The 16,004-nt window shown below is 58.8% G+C and overlaps 6 protein-coding genes across 6 annotated transcripts; 4 read left to right on the forward strand and 2 right to left on the reverse strand.

Annotated features, from left to right (window-relative positions):
- Positions 1-1,317: 1,317 nt before the first annotated feature.
- F5144DRAFT_24019 (uncharacterized protein) lies at positions 1,318-2,732 on the forward strand. Its single transcript, XM_066783350.1, has one exon. The coding sequence runs from the start codon at positions 1,430-1,432 to the stop codon at positions 2,615-2,617; it is 1,188 nt and encodes a 395-aa protein (XP_066648135.1). The 5' UTR covers positions 1,318-1,429; the 3' UTR covers positions 2,618-2,732.
- Positions 2,733-3,992: 1,260 nt separating this feature from the next.
- F5144DRAFT_588469 (uncharacterized protein) lies at positions 3,993-6,209 on the forward strand (the record flags this gene model as incomplete). Its single annotated transcript, XM_066789933.1, has 3 exons — positions 3,993-4,670; positions 4,794-5,721; positions 6,001-6,209. The coding sequence occupies 3 exons, from the start codon at positions 3,993-3,995 to the stop codon at positions 6,207-6,209; spliced, it is 1,815 nt and encodes a 604-aa protein (XP_066648136.1).
- A 180-nt stretch (positions 6,210-6,389) lies between these two features.
- F5144DRAFT_554334 (uncharacterized protein) lies at positions 6,390-6,955 on the forward strand. Its single transcript, XM_066787847.1, has one exon. The coding sequence runs from the start codon at positions 6,494-6,496 to the stop codon at positions 6,707-6,709; it is 216 nt and encodes a 71-aa protein (XP_066648137.1). The 5' UTR covers positions 6,390-6,493; the 3' UTR covers positions 6,710-6,955.
- A 687-nt stretch (positions 6,956-7,642) lies between these two features.
- Positions 7,643-10,296, reverse strand: F5144DRAFT_24058 (uncharacterized protein). The gene is made up of 2 exons (XM_066783354.1): positions 7,894-10,296; positions 7,643-7,842 (listed from the first exon to the last, which is right to left on the reverse strand). The coding sequence occupies exons 1-2, from the start codon at positions 10,188-10,190 to the stop codon at positions 7,806-7,808; spliced, it is 2,334 nt and encodes a 777-aa protein (XP_066648138.1). The 5' UTR covers positions 10,191-10,296; the 3' UTR covers positions 7,643-7,805.
- A 716-nt stretch (positions 10,297-11,012) lies between these two features.
- On the forward strand, positions 11,013-11,817 carry F5144DRAFT_588471 (uncharacterized protein; the record flags this gene model as incomplete). The annotated part of the gene is made up of 3 exons (XM_066789934.1): positions 11,013-11,139; positions 11,383-11,540; positions 11,677-11,817. 3 exons carry the CDS (start codon positions 11,013-11,015, stop codon positions 11,815-11,817), a joined length of 426 nt encoding a protein of 141 aa, XP_066648139.1.
- Positions 11,818-12,961: 1,144 nt separating this feature from the next.
- F5144DRAFT_588472 (uncharacterized protein) lies at positions 12,962-15,467 on the reverse strand (the record flags this gene model as incomplete). The annotated part of the gene is made up of 3 exons (XM_066789935.1): positions 12,962-13,010; positions 13,078-15,149; positions 15,183-15,467. 3 exons carry the CDS (start codon positions 15,465-15,467, stop codon positions 12,962-12,964), a joined length of 2,406 nt encoding a protein of 801 aa, XP_066648140.1.
- Between the last annotated feature and the right edge of the window lie 537 nt (positions 15,468-16,004).

The following is a 16,004-nucleotide window of genomic DNA, read 5'->3' on the forward strand; positions in this document are numbered from 1 at the left end:
TGTTACGTCAAGGCTTTCAGAGTTAACGCGCACTGTCCTTCGATCTCGGAAAGATTGACTAAAGTGACTGAGTGACTGACTGACCTCCATGACGGATTTCATTTCTGGATTCAGTAGTCTCGCAGGCTCTCTCTCGGATTTTCCAGGGTTCCAGGTAGCGCTGTCTGACACCAGTGACCAGCACCATCTTCTGCTCAACCAAGGCACAGGAGGCGCCAGCTAGGGCGGAATTGGCCCGCCGAGCCTTCTTGGCATTTTCCGCGCTGGGGGGCTCTCGCTGGTTCCTGTGCGTGCACGCACCTCACTCTCCGATGGCTTGGGTCGCCCACAGGCAGCTCCCAAAAACCCCAAAACGGGTTCCACACGACCCACAGTGTGAGCAACCCAAAGGGCAGGTCTCCCGATTCCACAGCCAATCAAAAGGCTCCAGAATACATCTTCCCGGTTCATTTGACCGCTGAGCCCGGCGGCATCCTTCCCAAAGAAACCTCGGGCGCCCAGTTCAGTGGCCTGGGCGGGGGGCAAAGGGCACAGGGAGAAGAAAAAACTGGAGGAACGGTCACAGACGGGGGAGAGCTTGGGAGCTTACCAAGACAACACTTTGCTAGACCGAGACTAGGGCGTTTGGCATTTGGATAGACTCCCCCCCTTAGAGCTTAGAGTGGTTCTTTCCTTCTTCTGTGCGAGCTGGGCGCTCCTGCTGTGTTTCCATGCTGCGTGCGCGTTCACGGTCCAATTCCACGAGGCACTCACTAGCTAACGAACTACAGTAGGCGGCAACGGGCAGCACCTTTTGTTCTTTTCTGCAATTCTCGATCCATTCTGTTGCAGACACGTCCACACGTCCACACGTCCACAACACAACGCCCTGTCTCGGTCCAGTTGCCCTTGTCGGCCCCGGCTGTGACCCTTATTCGGCACTTTAGCGGCTGATATTGATGAATTAGCGTCAACGTTACCACCATTCGCTTCCCAGTTTCCCGACTCGCCCGTCTTGTGTGGTATGCCTGCCATCTCCCGCACCCGCTGCCACGGTTCACCCGACCTCGACTTTGCATGCCTTGCCTTGCCTTGCATTGCATTGGCTCTCGACTCGACAACACACCTTTGGAAGACTCCCCAGGGCACACCCCAGGGCAGACCAAAAACAAAACATATCGACACACTGTACTTTGTACCACCGCCTCCATGTGCACACCCAGCATTAACTAGCGTCCTCGACTCGAACCAGCATTCTCAAAAGAGGCGACCCCGAGTTAGCCCTGTCGTGGCCGCCAAGGCGTAGGGCACATGAAGCACCGACGCCTTCTTAAACACGGCGCTTCCCAATCACCACCTCCTTCCCGTGCGACTACGGCGGCCTCGTACCTCCCGTTACTTCTTTGCGTCGCCGGCCGCAGCCGGTCTGGCTCGCTTTCCATCCATCACCATGGAGGCGCGCTTTGCCTATGCGTCCCGGCCGGGCCCTGCACCACCACGGGAGGGCACCGACGGGGTGCAGGTGCAGGTGCTTCCAGAAGAAAACGCAACAGAGGAAGAAGAAGCACAACCAACACCAGCACTGGGCCCGGGCCCGCAATCCGGGGAGCTCCAACAACAGCAAACCCCATACCAACATGGTAGCTGTTCCCCTTACCTCCACTCTCAACCTTTACGCACACCGCAAATATTCAACCTTAGTCTACCACCGCCAACCGACGCAGATGGGACGGTCTCTCCGGGACGCACGGTAGAGAGGCTGGCGCGCAAGCTGAGCAAGCAAGACCTGCAGCAACGGCATCAGAGTCGTACTAGGCACCGCCAACGGCAGACGAAACAACCAACTCCTCTGTCGCCGGCATCGACAACAAGCGTGCAAACCCAAACTCCCGAATTGCGTAGGTTTCAGGCCTGGACTGCGCACGACGCCAACCGCCAACCGCAGCTCCCTCCACCACCAACCCCGTCAGAGGATCACACCATTCCATGGCTTCCCATTCCCGCGCTGGGTGTGGGCGAACCTATCGAGATTGACGAGGCGTATGTCGAGCCGGAACAGCCAGAGGATCGGCGGCTATTGGATGTGAGGCGACCGCGACGACAAACAAGCGGCCAACTCCGACCATCCGCCCGCCCCGTCGACCACCGCTTGGAGGGCATGATTGCGGATGGGGAACAGTGCAACGTGCGCAGCGAACCCCGGTCGATACCGACGCCAACACCGATGCCGACCCCATCTCTATCGAGATCAGGGTTGCAATTAGCCGATCCGGGATTTATCGAACCCGACCCCGAATGCGCCGCTGCGGACCCGGGCATAGAGATTGACGAGACCGACCCGGGCGACATGTCCGCTTTTCGGGACGAGTTGCTCGCGCTGGCTGAGGGTAACACCATCCCGCTGCGGTACGCCGCCGGACCTGGCGGCGTCAGGAAGTACACGGTCGGCGGCGTGGCCCTGCGCTACCGCCTATCGGCCGATGTCGCCATGCGCTGCGCCAACGTGGTCCGCAGCCGCCCAAGAATGCGCAAGCGGGCCAAGTCTCGATATGGGAGCGCTACCACCTCGGCCGTTACGTCGCCCGCCATGTCGTCGGCGCAATCACCACCCTTACCGCCGACTGAATTTCCGCTCTGACATTGAGCTCGTCATTTTATTTTGGTTTTTTTGTCTTTTCTGTTTTCTTTGTGTGAAGCGGCATGTTATATACCCCTCTTCGTGTCCCGAGCTTTGCAGTCTGAGCTGGTTTGAGGAACCATTTTGGGAGTTTTAAAAGGAGTTCGCAAAGGGATCTGGCCCCTTTGCTGTATCGGTGCGGGATTGCATATCTACTGCATGTCTTGGGCGTTTTGCGGTTTCGGATACCATGGGGATTGGGGAATCTTACACGGGGAGAGGCACTCATAGACTGGCGGGGGCTTCGCGGGCCATCACAGACCGGACCAGGGTCATTTCACAAAGCCATTTATTTATTTCTATACCTGTACATACCTTTTTTTACCTTCAACGTCGGGGATCGACAGGAGGCTCTGCGACAATGTACAAAGCAACTGCTCAAGAAACGCATGTCAATTCATTCATGGCGGCAGGGCTCAGCTCCCCGCCGCGCTTTTTTTGCTCTCGCACGCCGCCGCCGCCCCGCTCTGCCCTGAATATAACTGTGTTTGCTTGCTTGCCAGGGGCAACTCAAGGGATAACCAGGACAACGTGGTGGCAAGCCCATCTCTATTTATTTTAGCATGCGCGAGTGCTCCGCCTCAACCCATATCTCGGTCAGTTTCATCTCACCTTGCGCCATCACCTGATTGTTACAGGATTAGCTCACGCGACTAGGGAGTGCTTGTTTTCCTAAATGTTTGTCCCCTATCCCCGCCAACACAGGGAGAGAAATAACGCCAGGAAAAGTGCCGGAGAATCCCGGGCTAAGGGGGGACAACCCTCCTGACTCCCATCATTCCATTCCAGTGCTCGACCCATCTTTGTCCCCTGCAACGGACTTCGCTCGGCCACCTCCGCCGAGCATCAAGCCCAACAAAGCATGTCGGCGCTTCTTTGTCGGGTTAGTGAGCTCAAACCAGCTCCCCACCACGTCACTACGGCGCCCGGACTATGATGATCCGGCCGGTGGGAAGGCGTTGGGTTTGGCCAGGCTTGCAGGATCAGGATCGTGACGAGTCTGGAATGCATGATCGCCTCGAGGCAACCCTCCATTCCACGACAGGGCCAGGGTACCTGCGTCGACGAGACTCTGTCTACAAATGTCTTGGATACCCCCCTCCCCCCCCTTTCCCTTCATATCTTCTGTTGCTGTGGTAAGCTGAGTGGATTGTTGACTTTCCCGTCAACCCCTTCACCTACCCCCTCGACACCCCCTTTGACTGTCATGGCCGCCTGGAACAACAAAACACACACACACAAATACCCAACAACAAGCTAAAAGAGCAGCTCCAAACAACAACACACAAAACCACCACCCCAGCGTACCATCACAACGGCTTGTAGCCCTCCAACAATGGCTGGTGTCCGGGGAATGGCTTTTACGGCGGGTGGGCCACCCTCCTCGGCGAACAAAGAGAAGGGCGGTTTCTGCTGGCACGACGCGGGCGAGGCGGGGTCGACGGATTTCTTTGATCAATATGTCGAGCTCGGCGACTCCGACGCGGAATCTGCCTCTGGAGGGGGTGGCGGCTTCGGCCACTTCGGCGCTTCTGGCCTGTCCGACTCGCCACACCCGTCGTTTGGCCAGATGCTCCCCCCTAGTGGTGGAGGGACCCAGGGACCTGGGACTCAGGGACATATGATGGCAGTTAATAACAACGGCGGCGGCAGCAACAGCAACGCGGCCAGCTCGAGCTCAGCAGCAAGAGACTACCGGCCACGGCAGCAGTTACACCCGCTCCATCGAGCCTCGACAAACATGACGGTCTTCAGCAACCCGGAGATCGAGGCCGACAGGATGTCCTATGGCAGCTTCGGCGAGGCGCCAGGCGGCGGCGGCTCCATCTCGGACTCGGAGCTTCTGAAGGTCGAGGGCTTGAGGATGGGGTCACCGCGCATCCAAATCCCCCAGTTCTCGGCGTCCGAGCCCGCGTCGCCTCCCTCCAAGGCGATCAGCCCCCGCAAGGCCAGCCGCCTAGAGAACTTCTGCACCAAGATCCGCAACAAGGCGGCGACGCTGCAGGGTAAGAAGGTGGAGGTCAAGTCGGAGCCACTGACGTCGCCCACGGTTCCGGTCATGTCGACTGCGCAGTTGGAGCCTGCGAAGGCATCTGGTTGGCAGCGGCCACAGAATCTACACATCTCCAAGTCCCAGCTGCCGTCGCCGCCCCTCACCAGCGGCATGCCCAACGAGGCGCAACGGTCTGTTTCTGGCAGGGAAGCCAGTTTTGTCAACGGCTTCCTCGATGATCCCTTTAACCACGAACTGCTCAGCGGCCAGTTTATACCCCCGCTGCAGCTCAACGGCACCAACATACCCCAGACGCCCATGTCGACGCCCCTCATGGACGGCTGGCAGCTGCCCATGGCGGCTATAGACGGCAAAGCGTTGTGGGCCGCGCCGGCCACGTATTTTGGCAACGGAGACGCCAGCACTTGGTGGGATCCGTCGGACGCCATGGACACCGACCCGCTTCCCATGTCGTACCACGCTGCCAACGCCCGCAACACCTCCCTCAACCTCGCCATCCAGCTGCAGCACCAGCAGAGCTTCGAGTACCCCGCGCCACCGGGCACCGAAGACACCACTGCCACCACCTTCAACCCCAACGGCTTGATGTTGCACATGCCCCAGCCGCGGGGCATCCCGTCCACAGTCCCTCAGAGCGACACACATCACCGCCTGACCCGCGCCGACCACCACCGCCGGCCCAAACCGCGCGCCCCGTCCTCAGGCGCCCGCCACCACCAGTACGGCCCAGGCATGTCCCCACGCAAGGGACGTGCCGTTAGTGGTGGCGGCGGCGGGAGCACCAGCGCAAATCATATCGCCTCGCTGTCTCCATCGCCCAAGATGCCCGCCGCAGCGGCAGCCCCGGGGCCCAACGGCAACGGCCGCCTCCACCGGCGCAGCGCGTCCATGCAGACGCTAGGCACGGCAGCCGGCGACCCGAGCACGGCGATCCGCAAACGCAAGAGCTGGACGGGGCGGCGCACCTCGTCGTCCTCGTCGTCGCTGCACCACCAGTATCACACGCTGGCCGTGGCGGCGGCGGCGGCGTCTCCGGCCGCGTCCCCCGCGCGTCGCCGTAATAACGGCAGCAATACCTCCCCGTCGTCGAGGCCTGCCTCCCTTGCCTCCTTCCCAGCCTCCCATAACCATCCCCATGGCCATAACCACCGCCACACCCACTCCCAGCCCCTCAACCATCCACACCCACACCCCTACCCCACCCACCCTCTAACCACCAACAACCCCAACAACAACAACCCCTCCCCCCCCACCACAACCACCACCAACCCCCAAACCTCCCGCCCCAAACCCTCCTCCACAACAACCAACCCGCCCACCCCCCGCACAGACGACTTCGTCAACTACACCCCCCAAGACCGCACCCTGCTCATGACCGGCGTCGCCCCCTCAGGCAGTTCCAAGACCAAAGCGCGCCGGGAGCGGGAGGAGGCGGAGCGGCAGCGGGAGTTTCAGGCGCGGCTGGCAAGGATGGTGCAGGCGGCGGGGGGGGATGTGTCGAAGTTGGCTGCGATTAGAGGGATTGGGGGGGGGATGTGATGGGTGGTGTTGGGGGGGATGGGGGTGGGGGTTGGGGTTGGGGTTGGGGTTGGGATGGGGATGGAGGGGGGTGGTGGTAGTGTGGGAGTGAGTACGAGGGGGAGGGGGGGGAGAAGGGGGGGTGAGGAGGCAGGGGAGGGGGAGGGGGGTGGTGGTGGTGAAGGGGCGAGGGCGGTGGGTGTGAGGATGGGGATGGGTACGGGGAGGAGGATGGGGAGGAGGGGGCGCGGGGTCAAGATGGAGGATGCGGCTGGGGAGGGGGTTGGTGTTGGGGTTTAAGTCTGATGTTTGGTTGTTTGGTTTGTTTGTTTGTTTGTAACGGTACCTTCTCTCTTCGCTTCTCCTTTACTTTCGCGTTCTTCTTCTTAGGGTTGGTCCCCCTGGGCGCTTTTCTTACGGTGGTGTGTAGTTCCCCTACCTTCGAGACTGGGACTGAGATGTCCACTTTTCAGCTCTATTCTGGACCGTGTCCGGCTCTGTTTCTTAACCGTTGGTGTTGACGAGGGAGGTGTAATGGTGTATGAGATAACGAACGTGAGATGAAGCGGATTGAGTGGGAGCTGGATTCTACTTGAGGTTGGGGCGTTACGAGGAGTTGGGGGAATGTCTCTGCTTCCGGGTCAACTACGCTCCTTTCTCCTTCATTCCAACTTACGTAGTTAGTCTGTTCTAATAGCTGTGCTACTCAATATCGATGTAACGCTGAACATCAGCAAAATAAATCCCACGTCTTGCCTCAAGCGGTCTGCTGCAACCGCTGGACTACTGGAGCAACATGGAAGGGGTTTTCTGACTTCTTAACAGCGAACTGATCCTCAAAGTGATATGCAACTCGACATCAGAGTGCTTGTTAGTTTCCTACTAAATGCTCGACTATGCAAGTGGCTAGCTGGCAGCAAACAGTGCAGATCCACACTATCAAATCCAGGACACCGAGACCAAATGTCAAACACGTAGTAAATAATCCAGAGCAATATTCAACTCAGCTGAATTAACTACAACCAGCCCCCACCCATCCCATCCGGCCAAAACACAAAAAAAGAAGCCCCTCACGCGGACCCAACCGCAACCCCAACGCAGCCCGTCTTCCAGCCCAGCTGTTCCAGGGTTCATCGGGCGCACCCGTATATATACAGCTCAAGCAGATATGGTATGATAAGTCACGAACGCAAATCAACCCTCGAGCTCTCGCCCGGGTAATACACACCCCTTCTCGTGGCATGTCTGTGCAGAAGAGACAACGATTCAAAAAAGAAAATAAAGTGACCATTCCACCCCAGGTCCCTACCCCGACGCCATTTCATGCCCCCAGCCAGTCAGTCGACAAAAAGGAAAGAATATAAGGGATGGGTGTCGATTGAGGACCGTCGTGTATCCAACACGGACCGGTGCTGTGGGCGAAACGCGCCACGGGTATCTGTTGCGGGAATACTGCGTCCCTCACAGAAGCTGTTGATGTCCGAAGGCCCCCTAAGCCGGATGCGGAAACGTGCGGCCGTGTATATCGAATTCGAAAAAGGCAAAACTCCGTGTCCCATTTATCATTATGGTCAGATACAACCAAGAGGCCAGACGTGGCCGCTTTGGCGGCATCCATTAGTCGTAACCAGCACCGCGTTGCCAAGGGCTAGGGCTGGGATGGGTTAGCGAAGTCCTGTCTGAAAAGAAACCCGATCTTGCTCACCTCGAGTTATTCTGGGCCCGGAATGCTGGCCCGTTGTTGGGCGCGCCGAACGGGCTGGCAGGCCTGTTTTGCGCACCGAATGGACTTGCTGGCCGGTTATGCGCGCCAAAGGGGCTCGCCGGGCGGTTCTGCGCACTGAATGGGCTGGCTGGCCGATCGTTGTACCGCGGAGGGCTCCGAGGAGTGTCGGCAGGGAATAGGGGCATCGCCGGGGAAGCGGGGCTGTGAGGCCGGTTGAAGCCCGCCACCGAGTTGTTCGCCGAGGGCACGCCCAGGTGCTCAGCCTTGTGGCGCATCGAGTCCGACGTGATTGACTCCGCATCGTCGTCGAGATCCAGGCCGTTCTTGAAGCCGGACTTGTCGCCGCGCGCGGTAGCGGCGAGGGCGTCCAGCTCGGTGGTCTGCGTGAGGTGCGTCTGCGACTTCATGAACGAGGTCCTGTCGTCGGCCATGATCTGGTACCGGCCGTCGGGGTTCTCGCGGAAGAAGACGAAGATGGTGCTCACGATGAGCATGAGCAGTAGGATCAAGGCGAAAACGGCGTTGGCGATCCAGAGCACGAGGCCAACCACACCCGTGACGAGGGGCGGCTGGTTGAAGACTTCGGTGAAGATCAAGAGGAAGATGGAGTTGACAAAGTTCATGGCGCAGATGGCGATGTTGAACGAGTTCGTCTTCTTGTCCATCCACGGGCGCAGCACGCTAGCGGCGATCAGGGCGGCGGCTTCGATGATGATGAAGCCGACGGCCTGGACGGTACCCTTGTCCTGCGCAAAAGCGACGAACATGGCCTTGACCAAGGCGTAGCCCAAAACGGGGACAATAAAGTAGTAAGCAGAGGCCCGGAACTGGACGTACAAGAAGCCCCACTTGTTGAGCGCCTGGGGGTCCGAGAACAGGATGTAGGCGGGGTTGTGGTGCATCATGACGGAGCGGCGGGCGATCATGATGACCTTGGACGCGGCCCATCCAAGGGTGACGCCCATGCCAATCAGGAAGAAGACGGCCAGCACAACCTCGGCGGCGGAATCCTTCTGAGTGAACTCCCAGAGGCAGAGGATAGTCATCTGAGGGAAGCCAATCAGGGTCAGGCGGAACAAGATCCCCTTGAGGACCGTGAGCCAGCCGTTGCGGAACTCGAGGAACTTGTCGCCGGGAATCCACTTCTTCTTGGCCGCCACTTCGAGCATGCCCTTGAAAGCTGCCACGGAAGCGCAGGTAATGATGACCAAGAGGCAGAAGAAGATGAGACCCGTCATAAACAGGTTGGTCGACTCGATGCCGGCACGGAAGGCCGCACGCTGGATACCATAGACAATGTAGCTACCAGAGCTAGTCTGGATATTGCCCCGCTTGATCAGCTCGCGCTTCATAATGGCCGACATGGGCTCGGAAATGGTCCGGGGCATCATGGCGAGCGAGCGCTTAGCCAGGCCCATGCCGAACTCGACCGCGCGCTTCTCCACTTGGACCGAGACTGTCGTCAGCGAGTCGAAGATGGTGGAAGGCGTACCGCCGGTCGCGCGCTGGTACCAGGTGAAAATGTCCTGCATGAAGGAGACGTGAATAATGCCCATGCTCCACTGGAAATCCTGGGTCCACGACATGACGATGGGCGGTAGAGGCACTCCGGTGAGGCCGAGCATGGCCTGCGCCTGGAAGTATCCAAAGAGCGAGAGGGCGTTAGCAGCGACGTGGGCAGCGGCATTCTGGTGGCCGAGGCCTGACACGATGGCCGACGAAACCAGAGCCAGGCCGGCAACGATCGCGGTGGCCCACTTCACGCCGAGCAAATCAACGGTTTTGCCGTTGGAGATGTCGGCCTCGACACAGGCGACACTCTTGCCCGCCTCGGCCCCGTCCGTCATGTTGATGAAGACCTTCACCTTGGCGTCAAGGTCCGGAAAAGTGTAGGCGATCGAGGGGATCTGGCCAAGGGCGTCCTCGCCAACGTTGAGGTTGAAGTTGAGCGGGATCTTGCCAGCGGTCATGGGGCACAGACCGGCGAGGCCAGCGTCGCAGGGGTCGACCTTGCGCTTGATAATTTCGTATCCGTAGGCCGAGATGGAGACATCGAAAACGACGCTGCCCTGAACGGACGAGACGGCGACAATGTCGACGTTTGCCGTGTGGTTGTTCGGCGTGAAAACAACCTTGAACAAGCTAGCCGTGAAGCCCGAGTTTTCCTGGCAGGCGTTTAGGGAGTTGGACTGGAGGATGTACTCCGAGGCCACGGGAGAGGCGAGGGCGGCGAGCGACGCCAGGGCCGCAAGCGGCCTTGACAATGACCACCGCATTTTTGTGGGTATATCTAAAGGTGTATAGAATCGACAGGTCGTAAAAAGTTGTCGTTCCTCGAGACTGTGAAGTCGGCGGCTAAACAGCCAGATCGATCGATTTCTCGGTGTCCGCCAGTAGGGTCGCCGTTCTAGACTCGAGATCGGGGTTGGTTATGGAAGCCAGCAAGCGAAGCGCTGGTAGAATGGGCCGAAGTGAAATCGCGACGTCACTAAAGAAGAGCAGAATATGGAAATGTCCTCGGGAGGAAAGGCGGTTCGAGTTTCGGCAGGGGGATGAAGCGAGGGAAGTCTGCCGACAAGGAAGCGCGTTCAATCCGAAGTCGAGATCCAAGCCGAGTCGCACAACGAAAAGATGGTGAGAAGAATCCGTCTAGCACGAGTGCCGTGCCAATTTGGTGATTGAGAAAGATAATGAAGTCAAAGGAGTGAAAGAATGGACGGCGGGTCGCCTCAGGTGTGTTTGGGTGTCGGGTGACGGGGAAGCGCTGCGTAATGAGAAGACAAAAACAGGGACACACGGGGTTGGGGACTGTCAAGTGGTCAAGAGGGCCCGCAAGGGGGTCACTGCCAAGTATCGACAGTTAATGCAGGCTGGGAGATTAGATCGGCAGGATAGCGAGTGACTGGATATGCGCCGTGGTACCTTGGGAATGTGCTGCAGATTGGTGGAGATTCAAAGTACAGCTCTAACACATGGTCTGTGCGGTGGGCCGATCGACCATCATTATTACCCTTCCACCAAGTTTCGGAACCTGATCAAGCGGAGAGAAGGGTTCATAGAATCATCCTTTCTCAAACTCCCACAGCCTTCTCGTGGCCATGGGCAAGATATCCAAGCCCTTGGCTGAAGAAATCGAGCATCTTGGCCGCGAGAACCAGCGTCGCCAAGCAGGGGAAGTTGTGTTGCATGGAAGTTGCTCCCTCCGCATCTTCCGCCCATTCTCCCGTGGGTGCGTGGCTCCTTCCCCTGGAAAACTCAGGGGCGGCGCCTATGCGTGCGGCACTTCTGCAGACAGGAGCCCCGCCCTTGATTGAAGATTCGGGCTAGACCTTGCTTGCATTGGAGGTTCGCAGGTTCGCATCCTGCTTCAAGATCCCCCCGTAGGTACAGAAAATGAAGTCGAAACCTTTAATTCATCTCAATTCTCCAGCCCTGACGGAGGTTTACGGACATGACGAATCCATCCAGGCGCAGCCTTTAATTGCGTTCCTCGCTCATTCTGCGGCAGCCCGTGTTTTCAACAGCGACGAAATACGCGACGAGAAATCGAGACTGCACAGCCTCCTTCCCCTGGGTGCGATGAGACCCTGTCCCCCGCTGCCGAGAAGAGCGGATCTGGGCCTTTGGTGGGAGGTTCCACAAACTTTTGGCGATCCGAGAAATCGACGACTCGTCGGCGCCGTTGCAGCCGGGTTGGAGTCTGGAGAAAGAGTCAAACGATCAACAATAAGTTGTTGTTTGTTTGTTGTCCTATCTATGAAGGAGTGGCTGCCAGCCTGTCATCGATTCGCAACGGGCAACGCCGTACAAGTGCGTCCTTTTGTAGCGCATTGCCCAATCACCACTTTACCCCTCCTGCGGGCGCTGCATTTCGCTGCACCTGCCCCGCCGTGGCCATGGTGATGGGAGCAGATGCAGCCAACGATCGGCGATGGCTGACCTCTTTCAACAACATCAAAACTCGTTCGGTGTGTTGATGTTCTCTTTGCTGTGGGAACGGAAGGTTTGCACCAGATTCCCACATCCGCGGCGATCTGCTTCGGTCCGGAGTGCGTGGCGACTCATTCAATGGCTCTGGAGTCGCACATGCGAAACATCGTTTCGGGGGGTTGCGTTTCCGTTTGTCGCAGCCCTCCATGGGCTATGCGTTTCAAACATGGAAGCCACTTACAGAGTTACTACCTTATATACTCCATGGACGGTATAAGAGCACGCTAAATTCCAGCCAACGCTTTTTCAGTTTAACTCAACCGGCGATCAGTTCGACATCTCTTCTTAGCCAGCTGTGATCTGACACATGCAGCCTCGGCCCGCGAGATCTGCATTCCAGTCGCAAACTACTACACATGACATTGCAAGTAGTGTAAACAACAAATTCGGTTGGGCAGCCTCAACCGTCTCCTTTGTTTGTGGCTATGCCGTCGGCGTGTAATCTCGCACTCGTCCCAACTCGCACGTGGCGGAGGTAATACGAGAGGCCGAACCACAAAAAGGGCCATCTCACCCGCATCTTAATGATCCTCTGCGGACCGCTAAGCGGACCCGATACGCGGACATTGCTGTAGCGCCACAGCAAATAAATTCCGTCCCTGTGTAACTCGATGTCGGATTCTAGCCCAAGGGAGGCTCGCCGGGGGGAGGGGTCGAAGGGATGTAAACGACCAGGCATGCTCCAGGTTGGGACACACTTGTTTGTGGCACTCGCAAATTTCCACACATCGCACTTTCAAATCTTGCCACGATACGAATAGTAAATAGATTTAATCATGAGCTGGAAATCCAGCATCCAAGGTATCATCCTCCCATCACATCAGACCCCCTACGCCAGTAATGCACTACCAGTCAAACAACCCAAACCAACCAGCAAACCCCACGCCATGCATACACACAGTCAGGTGCCCCGGCTAGGCTCCCAAACAAAAATAAAAGTATAAAAAATAAAGAAGAAAAAAGACCACCTTCCACAACCAACCTCACAACCAATTAACCTCAGTCTCCTCCCACGGCTTAGTCGCCCTCGAGTAATCATACCCGACCTTATACCCACTCAACAGCTCCTCCTCATCCACACCACAATGGCTCTGGCCATCACGGCCCTGGAACCAGCCCAGCCCATACGTCTTGCCGAGCTCCTCAAGGCGGCGCAGCATATCGGCGTTGGACAGCTTGGCCGTGCCCACAAACCCGTACAGCATCTTGCTCTGGTGGATGTAGGCCAGCACGCTGGCGATGGTGTTGGGCTGGCGCGGCAGGAAGACGCGCCCGCGCCGCACGAAGACCACGCCCGCCACGGCGCCCATGTACACCAGGATGAGGACGGCCAGCGCCAGCGACAGCCAGAAGCTCGGCACCGTCTCCTGCCCGGCGTTGATGTCGCCGCCGGCGGTGGCAGCGGCGGCGGCGGTAGACTTCCCGCCCTTCTCCATGATGTCGAGGAACACGCGGCCCTCGACGGTGGCTAGACTGGTCACCAAGACGGTGAGCACCTCGGCGATGACGGTGCCCAGGCCGACGGCGAAGACGAGCCAGTGGCCGTTGAGCAGGCCCTTGATGGCGACCCAGCCGAAGGGCATGGCGGTGTAGTCGAGGCACAGCGTCTTGGGCGGCGCGTGGCGGCGCGAGAGGATGTAGTAGGGCTCCATGACGCGCACGTCGGTCTCGAGCGCGCCCCAGGACAGCTTGATGATGACGGCGAGCGCGGTCACGAGCCAGGGGGCGTGGTCGGTGAGCACCGTGGCCGGTGTGAAGAGGATGATCGGGAGGAGGGCGGTGAAGATGAGGATAAAGGCGAGGAAGGGCAGGGCGCCCTGGGGGCGGAGCATTAGGGGTTGCGGGTTGGGCGAGAGGTGGTGGTTTGTGTAGCGGTCGGGCTCTGGGTCGTGTGTTCCGTTGGAGCCGTGAGCGGTGGGGAGGGAGTCGTCTGGGGCGAGGGAAGAGTTGCGGAGGACGTAGCGGTGGGATTTGAGCTTGTGGTGGATGTCCTGGTGGGTCGCGACGTCCATGTCCTTGAAGTCCATCAAGATATGGGAGACGGTGGCCATGGACGCTAGGCCGGCAATGCCCTTGACGTCGGCGAGCAGGCCGGTGCGACGGGTCTGCAGCAGGTAGAAGAGGATACAGCCGAGGACAGCGATGATAACAAGGGTGGTGGTCAGCAGGCGGGACCAGACGTGGTGCATGAGAATGTGCTTCGGATCATTGGGGAATTGGATACGGGTGTTACGGTCCGGAGTCAGGACGATGGAGGCAGCCCCGAGAGTGGGCACCAATGTGTTGGCCAGCAAGCTAGCGATCGAGGAGACAGCAACGGCAAAGTGCCTGTAGTGGAGAGCACGCAGCGGGCGAAAGAGGTTGAACTGTGTGAGGTAGTCGACGTTGATCGACTCAGCTGCTAGGGCGCCCCCCTCTTTGGAGAGTTGATAGAAAGGCTCGAGACGCATCACCTCGAAGTTGGTGATCTGCCAAAGCACACCGTACGAGACGGCAGTGATCATGGGCAGAAACTTGATGGCAAAGTACTGGGACGTGGGGATCTCTGAAGGGGCCCGGAAAGTAACCAGTGGGTCGTGGGCGGAGGAGCGGTATAGCACCTCGACGGCAACTGCGAGGACGAGCGATAAGACAACCAACAAGGCGAGGTACGGCCACCTTAGCGAGAATGGCTTCCAGTTGGGCTGAGGGTAGAAGACGGTAGCCGTGGGCTTCCTGGTCGGGAACGTCGTCTGCTTCATGACGAACGGGACCGGGTCTTCCGGGCTGTGTCCCGAGACCAGACTGATGTCGACCTTGGAGTGTGGCGGGGCGTCCTCCATGACAACTTCAATCACTTCACCCCGCTTGTTGGCCTCGCTCTGTCCCAGTCGTTTTAGGGTCTCGGCCCGGCTCACGGGCCTAGCCCTAGAGAAGGTTCGACTGAGCGGCCGTTCGGCCACCGGGCTCGCAGCCAGCAGCGCGGACTCGGTCACGGTCATATCCGTCTTGATACCGAGCCCCAGGCCGCCGGTCAGTTTCCCGTGCGCTTCCTGCTGTTGCAGGGCCTTTAGGAAATCTTCATCGGCCTTGGTTGTTGGACCCAGAGTATGTGTCAAGTCAAACATCGGGACCGAGGTAACGCGTATGCTTGGTTTCTCCGTGTCGCCGCCATCTATGGAGGCAGCCGAGTTGACCAGGCCGAGGTCGGCGCCGTCCTCCTCGGGAATTGCTTCATGATGCTTGTGAGCATGACTGCGGTCTTGCTTGGGAGGTTGCGACGCGTCTGCCAAAGCTACCGGCGAGTAGCCGATATTGTGGGGTGAGGTCGTCAGGGTGGTCCAGCCAGAAGTTGGGCTGGCATAGGTATAGCCCTCATCCCCCGCGCCGGAAGCGAAGTTGGCGCTGGACGTCTGGAGTGTGGAGAGAGAAGGTCGGTTTTGCAAGGGAGGGTAGGTTCCGTGGCTTTGGAAACTACCAAGGTCCGTGAAGTCAGATACGGTTGATATCCTGCTGAAGGCGCTGGACGAGGTCTCGGAGCGAAGCGGCGGGCGTGGCCGTGGCCGCGGTGGGTAGTTGTCCATTCCGAGTTTTATGACATGGTCTCACCGAGTCCGAGTCTCAGAGGATCACGCGCGGGTAATAGACGCAGAGTGAAGCGACGGATGGCCCGAATGAGCGACACCTTGGAGAAAAGGGAAAATGGGCAAAGACGAAAAGCCGACCCAGCTGTCTGGTGAAACGATCCCAGAATGGTATCCCACAGGGGGCGGGGCCACAACCCAACCCCTGCAGGTCCCCAGGGGCCCTTAGCTCAGCGACTGGTTTCCGGCGTCCTGCGTGCATGCGGCTGAGAATGCCACTTGAGACGGCGTGTGTTGGCGGGTGGAGTCAGACGACGCGTCAACTCTCGAGAGGCATTTGTCGGATAGCCGCCGTAGGGCTGAATGTTGGGTCTCCGGTTCAGCTTTGCCCACAGGCCGCATCAACGGAGGGCAAAACCTGCCGGCCTCTAGCGAGCTGGCCGTCCCATTGCTCGGTAGGCTTCGAGAAGACCAGGACGGCACGCCCATGCCCCTTGCCAACATTCGCCGACCGAGGCGGGCTTCCGGTGTTCACAA

The sequence above is a fragment of the Chaetomium tenue genome (assembly GCF_020726465.1).
Source record: "Chaetomium tenue strain MPI-SDFR-AT-0079 chromosome Unknown F5144scaffold_1, whole genome shotgun sequence".
Classification (NCBI taxonomy): domain Eukaryota; kingdom Fungi; phylum Ascomycota; class Sordariomycetes; order Sordariales; family Chaetomiaceae; genus Chaetomium; species Chaetomium tenue.